The following is an 18,610-nucleotide window of genomic DNA, read 5'->3' on the forward strand; positions in this document are numbered from 1 at the left end:
TGTTCTTCTCCCATCAGTATCCTCAGTATTTACATCAGTAAGAAGTTTATAATTATAAATGTGAACAAATTAATTATAGAGTAGAGAGTTTCTCCTTGAGTGAAAATAAATAAGAAAAAAATTAGTGGTGACATGGTCACATATTTTATATGAATTCTCATTCGCTTCAAATATTTTAGTTGATTTCTTTTTCAATCAAAATTCAATCATAAAATATAATTAATAAAGTGTTTGTTTTTCATTGTTTCATTTATCCTATTTTAGTGAGATTATTGGATCTATTATTAGAATTCTTTCTATTTTTATCTTTGATTTTCTAAATGTGAAAATGTATGATAGAGATTTCAATTTTATTAAATTATAATATATAAATGGAATATAAATTATATCTTAAAAATATTTTTTATTAAATGTTAAATAATTCGACTTTGATCGTTTAATAAAATATTTTTGATAATTAAAAGTAAAAATATATAAAAATTAAAATAACATATGTCCATGGCACTTAAAATTAAATTTTTATAATATAGTTTAAAATTAATAATGACATTTTTATATAGGAATAATTTAGTTTGACTTTTGAAAAATAAAAAAGTATGATACATTGAATAATTTTATTAAATATTTTTTTGATTCAACTTATTTAGTTGATGACTTTCATATAGCTAGTCATGTCAAAACAGGTCACTTAATGAGTCAATCCAACCCGACTCACTTATCACTTTCAAAGACAATTTAAAATAAAAAAAAATTAACATACAACTCAAATATAATCCAAAAGCAAACTCAAAAAACGAATAAATAAGTTTATAATATTGATAATTTTTAGGTTACTTATCTATTTATAACATTAGAGTCTTGGATGAATAAATTTATAATATTTTGCTCTCTTTGAAACATCTTTTTCATTGTTTTCATTTATAATACAATAAAAAAATGTTAACTAATAATATTAAAACATAAAATAATAAATAATTAAATTAAAGTGGATTGATGAGTCAATCCAACTGGCCATAGGTTTAACCCAGTGAGTCGTGTTTTAATGAGTTGGATTGAAAATTGACTCACATTAAAAAAAACTCATGTTTGAGCGGATGGTCTTGCTGAATTTAGTGTTCGGAATAATTTATTTTTCACTTTTTTGACCAAACCCCTGTGACTTATCTTCAACTAAATCTAAGTTGGACCAAAATGTGATCTATAATAGATTTTTTCTTTTTGTTAAGCAAAGATCATAATAAGTACTTTATTTTGTTAAATAGATATTATACTGTTTGGTGCTTAACAGAATTTTAATTAGATATTGGAAGTATAGTTAGCTACACCACTTCCCATTTGGAATTGAATAGATAATTAGTGAGTAGTTGATGGATGACTTTCTAACGGGCGTTTAGACAAAAACAATATATAATTAAAGGAAATACGAAGGATAATAAACTGAAAATTCCACAATTTTAGAACAAATTTATTATGCAATTAAGTATTACCAGAACCTCAATTTAGATGATGTCTTTATTATCAGGATTAATACCTGAAAATTTTATTAATTATTTCTTATTAGTCTAATATCAAATTTTAAATTTAATTTAATTTTATAAAATTAAGAGATTTTATTAACTGATGTGAAATTTTTAACATCAATATATACTTATATATATATATATATATATATATATATATATATATATATATTATGTGTGTAAAATTAAATATTAATAAATAATTTAATAATAAAATAAAGTTTAATACATATATGAACTTTAAATCTGGTTTAATCCTTAAAAATGAACTTATATAATATTGTGAATTTATATGAAAAGAACAATTAATCTTTCTGTACCTATTATTATTTGGAATGAAAGTTTGTGTTGTACGGGTGTTTTCACCACCACACCATGCGGTATTAGAAAACGACACATGCGAACAAGAACAGCATCATGTGACGCCATATGAAAGTTCAGAAAGGACGGCTTTTTAAATTTTTATTAAATATTTTTTATAACATTTTAATATCGTTTATGTATTATTGTGTGATTGATCTGTATTGATATTTATGATTATTATTATTGATTGTAGAGTAATTTTGAATTAATTACAGAATAATACATAGATGATATTAAAATGTTATCAAAGTATCATTATCTTTCATCTTTTATAGTAAAATGATTCATACTCCAATAAAAATGCTTAAATTATGGAGCATTTTCTTGCACGGAAGATGAAGTCTACTTGGGAGGCTGAATTCCATCGTTCAAGGAGAGTATAACATTCCCTCCTAGGATGGCCAGGATACATCAAGGATAGTGTCTAACTCATATATAATATATAATAAAAAAATTATTTATTATTATTTTTTATTTATTGATATTTTGTCACGCCCCAATAATTACTCCGCTGAGTCACCACTGTGCTCCCATAAATGCACCGTGACACACACACCATCCCATTAAAACGCACTCACCCTCACACTGCATGCATGCTGACAAGTGTTACTTTGGAACGTTCTAAAACGTTAATGGACTCCAAGTGGCAGCAGGCGGTTGGACGATCGTCCTGTGTGGGGAAAGATTTGATTTTCTGAAAAACACTCTTCACATTTCTCTGCACGCTTCATCTTCTTCCTCAAACTTTTGATTTCCAGATTCTCTGCCTTCTCTCTAGAACCTCCACCTTCTCTCTACCATAACTCACTTTCTTCTTCTCCGATTACGTTTCAGAGACCACAGAAACGTTCCCTGCATCGTGAGCTTCACCTTGAACCGAACCATTTCCAGTTCTGGTAAGTTTCACTTGAACGCTCGTCTCTGGAATTTCTGCAAACCGTACTCATCTGCATGCATGGGCGTGAACTCAGTTCTTTCGTTTTCTTTTGTAAATTTTAGTTGAAGAGTTTAAGAGGAACGTTGAGAATAGAAGTCACCTTGGACGAGTAGAAACCACTCATCTTAGAACGTTCACTACTGAATCCGGGTAAGGGGAGCTTATGAAATTTAATTCTTGCGTTATGCTGTGTTGTATGAACGATCCGTGATGTTGCACTGTGTTAAATGTATGTCTGTAAATAGTATTGAGTATGAATTATGATATCAGATTGTACTATATGATTTTGATGAGGAAATATGCTATGGTTGATTTATTGGAAATATGAACTGCATGAGGAGATGATGCAATGAAAATGTTTGATTGTACTATGATAGGAGTGAATTAATGCATGAAAGTTTTGCTGGAAAATATGATTACTGTATGTGGAATTTAAATATGAGAATCCTATGAAAATGCACGTTCGTTATCGAAATGGTCTTTGACCGTTCGGTATTCGTAGTAAATTCTTTTAATGGGTCGAACCCTTTCATTTGGAAAGGATTATCCTCGAGGACGAACGCCCTCTTATATAGCTTTACGTTGTGCGTTCGGCCAGACGTAAACATCACGAGTGTTGGTAGAGAATTGAGAAGCCTGATAATAATCCTTTGAACTCTTAGTCAAATTATTAAAACATAAACTTTAAATATCTCATCTTATATAAATCCCAATTTTCTATGAATTTGAATTCAGCTAAGAGCCTTAACCTAAGAACGTACGTCCTAAGTGGCGCTCGGTCTTATACCGAACGCTCGTCCCAACAGTGTAAATGATAAGTAGCGTTCGGTCCTTTACCGAACGTTCGTTCCTTCTGTAATTATCAACAAGCGGTAATAGCGTTCGTACCAAATTGAAATAGCGTTCGTCCATAAATTTAATTAGCGTTCGTCCAATAGTTCTATTGATGTTCGTCCAAGACTTCAGTGACGTTCGTCCAAACTTCCTTTAAATACCTGATTTTGCGCTCGGTCATTGACTAGCGATTTGTCTTATGAATTAACTCGTGTTCGATTTATTTATCTAAACAAGTTTGAGATATGTCTATCCATTGGATTCGGTTCAGAGTTATTGAACTAAAATTTTTATAAGTATTATTTGGATCGTACTAGAGTTAGTCAATCTAACTGATTCAAAGGAGTCTTTTCTCGGTCTCACTCTGAACGTTCGTCCTCGTTATGAAGGGGAGTGAACGTTCGTCTTTTTATGCAAGTGGAACATAGAATGAAAATGTATTTAAGAGGAAGAATTAATATGTGCGAACACTATAAGAGTTGAAATTGTGATTATGGTTTTTGAACGAGCGTTCCAGGGAGGAACGACTCTTGAATGGAAATTGAGATTTGTTAGTATGAACGTGGTAAGCTTAGATGGTGGTTCATCCTGATATTCCGTGAGTGCTCATTCTCAGGTAGAGATGAGTATGTCATGTGTGGGAATGGCAGGAGGTCTAGTCCATAACTGTAACTTGGACAAAAAGACTAACCTCAGGTGGCTACTGATGAGCATTCCAGTTACCCCACCTGGGTGCACGGACGCCTTAGCTACACAGGTTTCATACAGTCCGGACGGTCGGTCTAGTATCAGGATTTTGGATGGAATTAATGTATGAATTGTATGTGTATGTTGTGAAAGTACTTGCTGAAATTAATAAGTATGAACTGTATGTTTGACTTGAATTAAATTCAATAAGCTTACCCTTGCATTTCCATTGTGTTGTCTTGTCTATGTATATCCGTCTTGTCAAATGCAATGATCATCCGTGTGGATGTGAGCAGAGGGAGATGCATCTTTGGAGCAAACACTTGAGGAGGAAATCATTGCTGAAGAAAACTTAGTTGAAGTTGAAGTGAAGGCAAAACAGTAGAGGCGTTCGGTTTAGTGTAGTTAGAATAGCGAGCGGCTGTGAGCGAGCGCTCTTTTGTTGCTGTACATATTTGGACGTTCGGTCATGTTTTGTAAACCGTTCGTCCTCATTCATTTTGTAAACGCTCGTTATTTTATACATGAAAGGCCGTTCGGCCATTTATGAATTTTCTGCTTCATTATTATTAAGACTGTTTTGCCATATTAATTAATGTGATTATTCTAAGTATATAGTTGATGACTGTATAATTTTGGGATGTTACATATTTATTTAACAAATATTTGTGAATATTTTAAAATTTAATGAATATTTATGAATACATGTAGAGCTATTTATTTTATTTCAAATAAAAATAACTTATCTTAATTTAATATTTCAGAGTTATTATCATTTAATTATCAGGAAAAATCTTAAAATGTCATTTCTCTATCAGCACGGTCCTTGAAAACACTGTCATGGGAGAAGAGTTACTTATCATTACAGAGAATATTCTTTTTAAAAAATATTTTTGTAATATTTAAATTTAAACACAAAATTCGAATTTATTTATATTTCAAATTTAAATATATTAGTCTTCAAGTTTTGAAAATAAACTAATATAATTTTACTAAATCAATATTATTAATATTATTTTTATATATAAAATAATGTTTTAAGTTAATATTTAAGTTAAAAAATGTTAACAAGCAGAAAAATGAAGGAAATATTTTAACTAATTATAGTTACCCATCTGCACCAGAGATAAGAAGTGTACATATAATACTGGGATAGTTTCTTAAATCTTTATTGGTGATAATAGGTGACAAATAGTAAAATATAGGGTTAAATATGTTTTTGATCCCTTAATTTTTAGTGAAAATTAAAATTAGTCCCTCTTCAAAACTTTGAACTCCCTCCAAACTTTAGAAATGTGTGAATTTAGTCCTTTTAACCAAATTTTGTTAATTTTATGTTTCAAACACATTTCTCAGTTAACATTGAAGCAAAAATGTGTCAAATGGTATAAATAACTCAAATGATATCATGAAACGCACTTGAAACATCAAATAAACCTAACAAAATTTAGTTCAAAGGACTAAATTCACACATTTTTAAAATTTGGAGACTAAATTAGGCCAAAATTTGAAAGTGGGACTAATTCCAAATTCCACTAAAAGTTAAGGGATGAAAAACATATTTAACCATAAAATATATAATTTTATAATTGTTGATCTCGAAGGAGCCTACTCTGATTAAAAGTATAGGAAACACAGAGACAAAGTTGCCAAGTAAAGAAACATACAAAGCACATTTAAATATATAATCATTTACCAGAATGGAATTGTTCTATTTAAAAGTAATACCCCATACATACACAATGCAAAACTTAAGGAATAAAAGCATCACAGAACAACAAAATTCAACTAAATGTTAACCCAACTCCAAAGAAATAGAAAACAAGTTTGATTAATATAATTAAAAAATTCAAACATATATTAATTTTTTTAATATATTTTAAAACATCAAAATATTTTGAAAACACATGGAGATAACACATAAAAATTTCAGCAAAAGATTCAAATTCCTCGTTTCACTTTCTTAACATACCCCTCCATTTCAATTAAACAAAACCTCTTACTTTTTTTCTACTTTCTTTCTCTTCTTTTTTATTAATGATAGAAACACAATGTGAGGGTTAAAAAAAAAGTGCAAACAAATAACCTGAAAATTGACAATATCCAATATCTCTAAACATAAGAAAATTGAAAGAAAGAAAATTCACAAACTCACAAAAAGTTTTTTTAAGTGGTAGTATCACGTATATATATCTCTTATATAAGTTCTACTCGAAACTCAATGTTTTTTAATATCCCCAACTAATCCTTCCTAAAATGACTTAATAATAATAGTATCAAAGGATAATTTATCTTCATGAGACCAATCAAAGTGAATATGTTAAAGAGTAATCTTTTATCAAAAGTCTTCCTTAAAAGTTTTAGATTAACATATTTCTTTATAATTTATAAAGGATGATATAAGTATCAACATAGAAAGACTTGTACTTAAAATAAAAATTCCTAAATACCTCAAATTGAGTTTAAATATTTCATTAAATAAAAATAAAAAAATTGGGAATTCAACTATCTAATAGTTGTCAGAGTAGCTGCAGCAGAATGATTAGCGTGGAATAACAAACTAAGAGAGTTTTTAATACAAACGTGTGTTTTTTAATTTCTACTCAATTAAACTTACCAAACAAACAATAATAACAAATAAAGAAAGTAAGGTTGAGAGAAATTTGCACAAATAATTTTATCATAGTTCGTCTTATATCCAGTTGCTTATCTCAAATCAAGATAAACAGTTATCACCGCACAGTGCAGATAAGATTTTTCAAAATACACTTATTTTGTCGTATTTTGTATTTTCTTATTTTAGAATGAGAGTTTCAAATCTGATTTATAGAGATCTCAGTCAAAGATACACCCCAAAAATCCATTGTGAACTAATTAATGTGTGATAATCAATTATCCAATTATGATAATTAGTTATGCATTTAATGAATCCACAATGGTAAATTATAATCAATTAATTGATTACTCATAATCAATTATTATAAATTAATAATAAATTATCTTGAAAATAAAATGATGTTTTCTGATTCAAAATAAATTTTAATACAACCTAAAGCAAATAATACATAGAATCAAATATAAACTATATCCTATACATAAATCTACTAAACTATAAAAGTCTTAATATAGAAAATTGCAGCTTTTTATCTTTATGCTAACAATAGTAAATAAGTTGGAATAGGTTGGAAAATTAAGATTATGTAATCATAAAAATAAACTTCATTCATTTCAACATTTTTATTATTGTTTTCATTTAACATATCCCTATATAATTTCTAAAAATAAGTAGATGAATGCATATGTTAAAAATAGCATGTACCAAGAGAGTCACACTAAAGATAAAAATTCCTAAGAATCTCAAATTGAGTTTGAATATTACATTAAATAAAAATTAGAAAAAATAGTAAAAAGGTGAGTAGGTTTGAAAATTAAGATTATGCAATCATAAATAGATAGGTTGTTCTTTTCAACTTTTTTATTATTGTTAAAAGTACTTTCATTTGGGAAATGGTATTTCTTTAAATATTATAGGGTGTCTAAACTTTTAGAAAATATAATATAAAAATAAGATTTTTTTATTACACTGACAGACCGCTTCAGTTAACTCTTAGCAGAAGCTGAAATTTGTTTGTCTTTCAACACAATCTTTTTATAATTGTAATAGAATAGAATACAATTTTTTTTATACAATTGTAATAGAATATAATATAATTTGTGTTTTTTTTATGGTAGAGAATCACACTTCCACAATTTAATCTTGTATTTTGTTTTAATTTGGTATTTTCTCTTCTTTGAGTTTGACGACTTTCCTTTTGTATATTTCAAATAGGTTTAATACCTTATTTTGTCTTCAGTTTCGTTCGAAAATGTCAAATTAGTCCATCTTTTAAAGAGTCTGTCAATTACGTTTTTACTTAATAAAATTTATATCAATGAAATCTCTTCCGTTAAATCCGTATAAATAGTTAATTATTTTTCTATCTTCTACTTTTTCTGTGCAATGCAGCCGCTTTTTTTCACACTTCTATTATTCTTTTTCTCTCTCTTCTACCAATTTTGTTAGTGATTTAATTTTATAACAAAATCAAATAATTATCTCAAGCTACACCTCCAGACCAAACCAGCAATGGCATTATCAGGTCACAATACCAAATACTGCACCATGAGCTTGAACATGCACATTCACCATCAGGTAAATGTTTACTGGATTTCAAATTTACAAAATCGGTTCTTGAAATCTCGCAATTGCTTGTACAGGATACTTCTGAACTTGTGTTTCGCAACATGGTAGCTTTAGAGCAGTGTCATTATCCTTATAAATCCTACATTACTGATTATATTGTAGTTCTGGACGTTCTAGTAAACACAAGCCATGACGTGGATCTACTGGTTCGTAAGGGAATACTGGTGAACTTTTAAGGAGACAACGATTCTGCGGCTAAAATGATTAATGGTCTTTGTAAAAATGTACTGCGGAAAAATTTTAGTTGCCATTACTTTCATCTCTACGAAGACTTGAATGCTTTCTGTAGAAATCCCTGTCATAAATTGATGTCAACTTTGAAACGTGATTATTGTAAAGGTCCATGGCAAACCGCTGCTACAATTGCTGCAATTGTTCTTCTTGTTCTCTCTTTTGTTCAAACACTTTGCTCTATCTGGGAAGTATATAAGCGTTAGAACCCAATACCTGCTCAATAACTCTTTCATCTTTCCTTGTTTGCTGTTTATGTTTTTTTTTTTCATTTGTACCTTTTTTTAGCTTTGTTGTATCATGATCTCTTTGTCTTGTTGCTTAATTAAGAGCAACCTAGTTCTCTTTTTTATGTTGTGTTTGGTGTGTCATTTTGCTACCAATTATTAATGTACCGTGTTTAGTAATTTCAATGCCATCAATTATGTCAGGTTTATTTTAGTTTTGTTTTTTTGCTCATTTCTTTTTCTTTGCAAATTATTTTATTGACATAATAAATAATTTAATCTACGTACCAATGTATACCGTGTGTTATATTAACAGATTAACAATTGAAAATTAAAGGAATAAAAGACCAATTTTATTTGTGAGAGGAACCAGGTCAATGATTTTATATAAAATTAAATCACTAAGAAAATTGGTAGAAGAGAGATAAGAAGAATAGTATAGTAAAAGAGAGAAAAAAATTTGCTGGAAGGGATTTCATTGATATAAATTTTATTAAGTAAGGACGTAATTGACGCACTTTTTAAATGATGGACTAATTTGACATTTTCTAGTGAAACTGGGGACAAAATAGGGTATTAAACCTTTCAAATATGAGTGGGGTATATGCTAAAAGAGTGAAGTTAGTTTTTGATTACCGATTGATATTATTACATTTAAGTCTTAAATGTCCAATAAAACAAACAACTACCTCTCCATCTTACCTATGTATTTATAGATTTTTAAGTGGACTTTTAATTAGAACTGACCCAAATCTTATTAATCAAACTTTTAGTTTCATCGGATCAAATGGTTTCAATATTTATGTTTAACCGATCGACTCAACTACGATTTATTCATGAAGTTGATTTTTTGTAATCGATCGACCGGTGAGTTGTAGACTAGTCGGTCTATATAGTACAATTTCTTTTTACAAAATCTCTATAATTAAATAAATTTTGTTTATTCTTAAATAAATTATTAATAACATTATTTTATCAAACTTAAGGTTTGAACATTGACTTATGGAAATAAAATAAAATTTCAAAGAAAAATGATCTTCTAGAAGTTTTTTAACTCTAATTCTAGAAGTTTTCTTAACTCCAATTTGATAAACTTATTCGAAAATATTAAATATTATTACATTGATTAGAAGTTATTATCAAAATTAATTTCGACTTAGAAAAAAAAACATAAAAGAAATTACAAAAAGTTATCTCTATTTTATAATGATACTAAATTACAAGAAATGAAACAGCATTATGTTACTGCTCAAGTTTTTTTTACCTTTTTCATTAAATAATTAATTAGAAAAGTAGAATTTTGTGATATTGTTAAAATAATGTGGAAATTAAAAAAACTTGGAATTCAACTATCCCATAATAAATAAGATGGGTGGGTAGGTTGGAAAATTAAGATTATGTAATCATAAATACAAGATTAGTTCATTTCAACATTTTTATTGTTGTTAAAAGTACTCATTGTATATATTCCTTTATAACTTCTAAGAATAAGTAGATCACCAATGCATCTGTTAAAAACAGAAAAAATAGAATGTACCAGACTAACACTTGAGAAAAACATTTTTAAGAATTTCAAATTGAATTTGAATATTAAATTAAATAAAAATAAAAAAGTACTAAATAAGGTGAGTAGGTTGGAAGATTAAAATTATAAAATCACAAATAGAATATTCTTTCATTTCAACATTTTTATTATTATTAGAAGTACTTTCATTTGGAAAATGATATTTCATTTGAATATTATAGTGTGTCTAAAAATTTGAAAATATAATATAAAAATAAAAATTTTTTCATTACACTGATGATATTTTAATAACTTCTTTTAACAATTTTTTGACAATAAATTACGTGTCACTATTTTATTGATATGTATATTTGAGATCGATCAATTACATATTGTTATAAAAAAGTTGTGAAAAAAATTGTTAAAAAGGAAATTTTCCTTTAATCAATTCTAAGCAAAAGCTGAAATTATGTACACAATCTTTTTATAATTGTAATAGAATATAATATAATTTCTTTTTATAAAATCTCCTGAATTAAATATTTTTTGTTTATTCTTAAAATATTTTTTCTCAAAAAACTTAAAAGATCAAAGTTTAAAACGATGAGTCAAATACCAACAGATTTAGGTCAATATTTTTAACAATATTTAGAATTTAATCAAAAAGCATACGAAAATAGACTTCCAAAATAAATTAAAAAGTCGTATTTTAATTTACAATTTCAACATGTTTCAGTTCACATTTTTTAAAGTTGAAATTAATAATTAAAATATGGTTTATAATGAAAATAAAACCACATTTCGAAACGTATAGTTTTCTAATCGTATTGTTTATAAAAAGTTGACCTATTTTAATAATTTTTCTAAAAATCTTCTCGCCGGAATAAGTTGTCGACTCAATGGGTCTAGAAGAGGAGTTCGGATATTAGGTTTACTTCGAAGGAGAATAGCAAAAAAGGAGATACATATATGGGTTGTGTAAAGAAGCATCCTCGTCCACAGGTGTCGTTATCAAGATGTTATTTCCAGTTTTCGTGCTCATCTGTTTTTATCAGAATCAATCGGATCAAGAAGAACATCTCCCCAACTATAAGAGAATTGAAGCACTCAACCAAATGATTTTGAAAGTGAAGTGGACACCATAGTCCCATAATCAGACATCAACCAAAAAATTGTTAACATGTACCACGAAAACCCTCTCTCCAACTACACAGTTCCACTTACAATCTGCCTGTTGTTATTTCTCTTTATTCTTTTGTCCATTTCCAGAAAGCTCAAAAACCACAGTGCTGCAACAAGAAAAGCACCGCCAGAAGCAAGTGGCGCATGGCCTTTAATTGGTCACCTCCACCTCTTAGGGGGGTCCAAACCGCCACACGTTACGTTGGGCCACATGGCGGACAAATACGGCCCCATCTTCTCCTTACGCCTGGGAGCTCACAAAACGCTGGTTGTGAGCGATTGGGAAATGGCCAAAGAGTGCTTTACCGTCAACGACAGAACGTTCGCTAACCGTCCAAAATCCATGACCTTTGAAGTGTTGGGCTACAACTCCTCCATGATTGGGTTCATCCCCTACGGATCTTACTGGCGCCAGATGCGCAAAATCGCCACGCTTGAGCTCCTCTCTTCTCACCGCATAGACACGCTGAAGCATGTGATGAAAGCCGAAGTGAAAGCAGCGATGAGAGAGAGTTATAATTTGTGGTTGAAGAAGAAAAACGGCTTTTCCGAAATGAAGAGGTGGTTTGGAAACATAGCGTTGAACATTATGTTCCAAACGGTGGTAGGAAAACGTTTTGTAAGTAACGGCGGCGTGAACGAAGAGAACGAACGACTCCGAAAGGTATTCAGGGATTTCTTTGATCTGGGCGGTTCATTCGCTGTGTCTGACTGTATGCCCTATTTGAGATGGTTAGATTTGGATGGTATAGAGAAGAAAATGAAGAGAACGGCGAAAGAGATAGATGGGTTTGCTCAGATTTGGCTTGAAGAACACAAACGCAACCGGGATTGTAGTTCAGGTGAACGGAAACATAGCCATGACCTGATGGACGTGCTTCTTGGACTTGTTGAAAAGGGTGAAGAGTTTGATGGTCATGACTCTGACACCTCAATCAAAGCTCTGTGCATGGTATACGTCTCAACTTTTAATTTGTTACTTCCTCTCTTCCTTATTTCTCACAAGAAAAATGATAATTAATCTTTGATTCAAACAGAATACGATGGTTGTCTATTAAAGTTAGAAACAATATCTTTCTTTTCTCATTATTGGTAGACAAATATAAAAGGTTTTTTCACTTTTGTATTTTGTAGACTTTAATTATGGCTGGTTCAGATAGCACAGCAGGAACATTGGCATGGGCTCTGTCTTTACTTCTCAATAATCGTGAAATTCTAAAAAAGGCCACTGACGAATTAGATGCAGAAATTGGGAGTAAAAGGATGGTAGATGTTTCAGATTTGAAGAAACTAAAGTATCTTGAATCTATTATCAAGGAAACACTACGTTTATACCCAGCTGGACCACTTAGTCTGGTACACGAGTCCATGGAAAATTGCACAGTGGGTGGATATGATGTAGCATCCGGCACACGTCTTTTGACTAATCTTTCAAAACTTCAGAGAGATCCATCTTTATATCCAAATCCCCTTGAATTTTGTCCAGAAAGATTCTTAACAACACACAAGGAAGTGGACGTGAAGGGTCAACATTTTGAGCTGATTCCATTCGGTGCAGGTAGAAGAATGTGTCCTGGGATATCTTTCAGTCTCCAAGCGACGCAACTCACACTTGCTACCTTATTGCATGGGTTTGATATTGTAACTATTGATGGAGGACCTGTTGATATGGCTGAACAGATTGGCTTTACCAGCATTAGAGCTTCTCCCCTCCAAGTCATTCTTTCTCCGCGTCTTACTTCTCATATTTATGATCAAATCTAAACGCTAAATGATGTTGGAGAGTGGTAGAATATAATATGCATGTAAGAATAATAAGCTTTACAAGCACATCATGCTAGTAAAAGTGTGAAAAGGGTTAATTTTAGTCGTACAGAGCATGTTGTACAAACTTAAATTTAGGGAGTTTATTTGTAAGTTTGTTTGAGTTTTATTTTGAAACCTCACCTCCTTTCCTTCCTGCATATGCCATTTTACACTTGTGTTCTCATTTACTTAATATTTCTCAATCACAAGCAATCTTTCTAACCTTCAACAGCCTAAATGGTATAAACCCTAAATATCATTATTATTCTACATGCACCCCCTTCACTTTTATTTCTCTGACTTTCATTTTTCACTCCTTCAGTTCTTCATGCTTTGTTATATTGTTTTCTTCTCTTCTTCATTTAAGATTAAAACCTAACAAAAAAAATCAAATTTTACAAACAAAACAAAAAATTCTTAAAATAAAATATAATAACTTAATAACAAAATAACACAGTCCAGGACTAGAGACCCTAAATCGAAAAATACAGCCGCAAATCGAACTATGGTTGGCCTTAGCTGTAGTTCGAACTGCGGAAAACCCAGATCCGCACTTCCAAGTGCTCCAGCAGCCATGCACCTCCAGAGACTAACCGCAAATCCACCTGCAGTTACTGTCTCACGCAGATCCAACCGCGGCGCAACCATATCCGCACTTCTAAGTGCGGCCGCCATTAACCGCAGTTCCATGTGCGGTTTGGCCTGCAACTCCCGCCCAGATCAAAGCAGATATAAGCACAAACATTCTATCATTTTTCCCCACCGCATATACTAAAGAACAACCACAAATCAAGATAAAATAATGGACGTTGATGTACGAGAAGAAGACATCCTGCAACCATGGCACCAATGATTGAAGAAACGAGGGACGAGAACTAAGGCACCAACACGAAAAACAGTGAACAAAAAACTGAACAGAGGAAAGGAAGAGCACTCACGTTCAAAAAATTGTGAAAAAGGAGGGAAGAGGGCAGAAAAGTAGAGAGGAGAAAGAAGAAAGACTCAAAGGTAGGGTTTCACATGAGATGCAGCAAAGAGGAGAAAGAAGCACGGGGTGTACGGTTTAAAGCGAGATGGAGCTAAGGAAAAGTTTTAATTTTATGAGTGAATGAGTCAACATTTTTAGAAAATCAATGCACATAACAGAAGTAGAGTTAGGAATAGAAGTACAGTTGAAATTAAAACAAAATTAAAAGGTGCAAGATAAACTTGTTTCTATTATTGGTTTATTTTTTGTTGCGTTGGTAATCGAACATACAATAAAGTGACTAATAATTATAAGAACAAATAAATCAAGTACATTTTAAAAATGTGACCCTAACATATAATATATATAACTGATATTTTCTCTGGTCTCAAAATAAAGTTTAATTTAGAAGAAATTTATTTTAAAGTTATTTTTCATAAGTTGTATTAAGAAAGGATAATAATATTTTAATAATTTTTTTAACAATATTTATGTATCATTGTTTTTGTTTCTATAACGATATATTTGAAATAAATCAATTACAAACTTGAGTTTGTTGTAAAAAAATTATAAAAAAATTTATTAAAAAAATATTTCCCAAAAAGATATTTTCCTGAAGTAGTCGAAATAACACAATTATTGTTGTGTGTGTCTATTGTGGGGCCATCTATAACTCCATGACTAATCACGTGAAGACCTGCCAATAGGACACGCAGGACCCAATTTTCCCTATCCGCATGATAGGAACGAGTCAAAGCACTGACCTGTGCTGTCGGAACTGGATTGCTTAAAATTATCTATATTTTTAAATAAAAATTTATATTTACTAAATTTTTATATTTATTAGATATAATTTTTTTGTTTTATTTGATATTATCAAAATTGTTAACACAAAAGAGTATACACTAAATTTTTTTAAATATCAAATTTAAAAATATTTGATAATTTTATAAATATTAAAATAAAATACTAAAAAAATAATTTTTAATTAATTGTTAGTAGACAAGTTAAATTTTTGAAAGCCATATTTTCTTAAACAATTATATGACAACTAATTTTAGTAAAACATTAGACTCAAACAATAATAATAAATATAAATAATTTTTTTTTAAAATGTAACAAAAAAATTATCATTTCAATAAAAGAAAAGAAAAAAAATTATAATATAAAAAAATTAATTTCACAAACTTTCTTTTAACATGTATTTTAATTTTATTATGTAATTGAAATCTCTTATTCTTTGTTAAAGAATAAATACATCTAACTATACAATTTATTAATGAGTTTAAATAAAATCAAAGTTGGAAACAAAACTTCTAAGTATATACTTCAGAAAAAAACATCTCAAAAGTTATCTAACTATCTTTTCACTAATAAATTTGTCAAATTACTTCACTAACTCGTCTCTCTTCAATATTTTGAATTGTATTTCTTTTTAAGAAAATATTTTTTTATCAATTTTTTTATAACTTTTTTACACCAATCTATACGATAGTTTCTGATTAATGTGTTTCAAATAATATACATATAAGTAAAATAGTATCATAGTAATAGATACTGTATTGTAAAAAAGTTGTATAAAAGTTCTTAAAAAAATGGTTAAAATATCATTATTTTTTTTATCAAATCAAGAAAACAGGAACATCGGTTCCTGTTATATCCCTCATAATCCACCATTGAAAACAAGAACATCCTTCATACCATGGACATGGAAAATCCATTCTCCGTGTTAACAGGGTTATTTACCATCTACCTCGGCCTCCTCTTATTTCTGTTTCTTCTTTCATCCATGTTGAGAAGGCGCAGAACCGGCACAGGTGAAACTAGAGAAGCACCGCCAGAAGTAAGTGGTGCCTGGCCATTGATTGGGCATCTTCACCTTCTAAGTGGGTCAAAAGCACCTCACATCACGTTGGGAAACATGGCAGACAAATATGGACCCATCTTCACCTTGCGCCTTGGTGTTCACAGAAACCTTATTGTGAGCAATTGGGAAATGGCCCAACAGTGTTTTACCGTTAACGACAAAGCGTTTGCTAACCGTCCTAAAACTTTAGCCTTTGAAGTATTGGGCTACAACTTTTCCATGGTGGGGTTCAGCCCCTACTGTTCTTATTGGCGTCACATACGAAAGATTCTCACGCAGGAGCTCCTCTCCACGCAAAGGGTTGACGAGCTCAAGCACGTGATGGAATCAGAGCTGAAGGTAACTATGAAAGAAAATTACGATATTTGGCAAAAGAGGAAAATTAATGGTTCCGAAAAAGCAACAACTGAGATGAAGAGATGGTTCGGGGACATAACGTTAAACATCGTGTTCAGAGCGATGGTAGGAAAACGTTTTGTTGGTGAAAATGATAGTGAGAACGAACGGATCCAAAAGATACTGAATGACTACATTCATCTGGCTGGGTCATTCACCGTGTCTGATGCCTTGCCATATTTGAGATGGTTGGATTTGGATGGAGAAGAACAGAAAATGAAGAAGACGATAAAAGAGTTAGATGGGTTGGCTCAAGTTTGGCTGGAACAACACAAAAGCAACAGGAAAAGTGATTCGGGTAACGGGGATTTCATGGACGTGCTTCTTAGGCTTGTTGAGGAGGGTGAAGAGTTTGAAGGTCGTGACGCCGACATCACAATCAAAGCGACAGTCCTGGTATGCATAATCTGCCTTCATCTCTTTCGTATCTGGGCCTTCATTTTAACCTCGTACCTAAGAATATATTTTTTGTCGTTCGTGTTTTAGCTTTTCCTTCTTTTCTTTCTTTATTTTCAACATTATATATGTGCAGTTGATTTTTTTAAACAAATATAGAAACATAAATATGATTATTTCTAATCTATTTGAAATACTTCTTAAAATTTAATAAAAAATGATAGACCAAAGATTATTTGGTTAATAAACTATAGATAAGGGATGGTTTTTTGGAAAGTTGTTAATAATGAATTTAAAATTAAAATTTTTAAAATAAAAGATAAAAAATAAAAATAAAATGACCACTTACGTAGTATAGAAACATGAGAAGCATTCAATTATGTAATTTGTAGGGCTTAATATTGGCTGCGACAGACACTAGTACGGGAACATTGACTTGGGCTCTGGCGTTACTCGTGAACAACCCTGAAATCTTAAACAAGGCAACTGAAGAATTGGACAGAGAAATTGGAATGGGGAAAATGGTAGATATATCAGATTTGAAGAAGTTAGAGTACATGCAGTGTATCATAACGGAAAGCCTGCGTTTGTATCCACCTGCACCCCTTAATTTGATACACGAGTCCATGGAAGAGTGCAGCGTGGGTGGATATCACGTGGCAAAAGGCACACGTCTGTTGACTAATATTTCAAAACTTCAACGAGATCCCTTCATATATCCTCATCCATCGGAGTTTCGTCCAGAGAGATTCTTAACAACACACAAGGACGTCGACATGAAGGGTCAACATTTTGAACTCATTCCATTTGGTGCCGGTAGAAGAATGTGTCCTGGTTTGTATTTCGGTTTTCAGGTAATGCAGTTAACACTTGCAACTCTGTTGCATGTATTTCACATCGCAACTCCTGATGGAAAACCTGTCGACATGCTCGAACGAGTTGGACTAACCAACATCAAGGCTTCTCCTCTTCAACTCATTCTTACACCACGTCTCTCCTCCCATATTTATCATCAAATTTAAAAACTTATTTATAGGAATCCTGTATTAACATCAAAGAAATAAAGTGAATTTAAAATATATAATTATTGAATATGAACTTTATCTCCCAAGTCTTACTTACATGGAGTTAAGTTTGAAATTCTTTTCTTAATATAGAATCATATTTTACCAAAATTTATGTTATTTTTAATGAATTCTTTTTTTCAAATACTATTAATATTAATCTCTTAACATTTATACTATAGGTGTATCGTATGATCATACAGTAAAATTTATATAATAAATTAGATAATCATTATAGGTGAATCGTATGATCATACGTAAAATTTATATAATAAATTAGATAATCATTTATTACTAACCGTTCGAATATCCCAAAATTATTATTATAACACTAATTAGTTTATGGTAAAATATAATTATCAGAATCATATTTAGACTACAGTTAA

At 30.5% G+C, this 18,610-nt stretch overlaps 2 protein-coding genes and 1 long non-coding RNA gene across 3 annotated transcripts; 2 read left to right on the forward strand and 1 right to left on the reverse strand.

Moving 5' to 3' along the window:
• The first annotated feature begins 11,465 nt into the window (after positions 1-11,465).
• LOC124824506 (cytochrome P450 CYP82D47-like) lies at positions 11,466-13,692 on the forward strand. The gene is made up of 2 exons (XM_047296934.2): positions 11,466-12,680; positions 12,863-13,692. Exons 1-2 carry the CDS (start codon positions 11,727-11,729, stop codon positions 13,490-13,492), a joined length of 1,584 nt encoding a protein of 527 aa, XP_047152890.1. The 5' UTR covers positions 11,466-11,726; the 3' UTR covers positions 13,493-13,692.
• Positions 13,693-13,948: 256 nt separating this feature from the next.
• Positions 13,949-14,876, reverse strand: LOC148204209 (uncharacterized). The gene is made up of 2 exons (XR_015784456.1): positions 14,473-14,876; positions 13,949-14,366 (listed from the first exon to the last, which is right to left on the reverse strand). It is a non-coding gene; the product is annotated as an uncharacterized LOC148204209 (long non-coding RNA).
• Positions 14,877-16,093: 1,217 nt separating this feature from the next.
• On the forward strand, positions 16,094-18,277 carry LOC124824489 (strychnine-10-hydroxylase-like). Its single transcript, XM_047296915.2, has 2 exons — positions 16,094-17,160; positions 17,553-18,277. The coding sequence occupies exons 1-2, from the start codon at positions 16,204-16,206 to the stop codon at positions 18,180-18,182; spliced, it is 1,587 nt and encodes a 528-aa protein (XP_047152871.2). The 5' UTR covers positions 16,094-16,203; the 3' UTR covers positions 18,183-18,277.
• The last annotated feature ends 333 nt before the right edge of the window (positions 18,278-18,610 follow it).

This window comes from Vigna umbellata, chromosome 2 (genome assembly GCF_029865625.1).
Source record: "Vigna umbellata cultivar VRB3 chromosome 2, Vumbellata_1.0, whole genome shotgun sequence".
Lineage (NCBI taxonomy): Eukaryota > Viridiplantae > Streptophyta > Magnoliopsida > Fabales > Fabaceae > Vigna > Vigna umbellata.

Coding starts and splice junctions, on each gene's coding strand:
- LOC124824506 (XM_047296934.2), top strand. CDS start 11,727: ATGTACCACGAAAACCCTCTCTCCAACTACACAGTTCCACTTACAATC. Junction 12,681..12,862: donor CAATCAAAGCTCTGTGCATG/GTATACGTCTCA, acceptor TGTATTTTGTAG/ACTTTAATTATGGCTGGTTC.
- LOC124824489 (XM_047296915.2), top strand. CDS start 16,204: ATGGACATGGAAAATCCATTCTCCGTGTTAACAGGGTTATTTACCATC. Junction 17,161..17,552: donor CAATCAAAGCGACAGTCCTG/GTATGCATAATC, acceptor TGTAATTTGTAG/GGCTTAATATTGGCTGCGAC.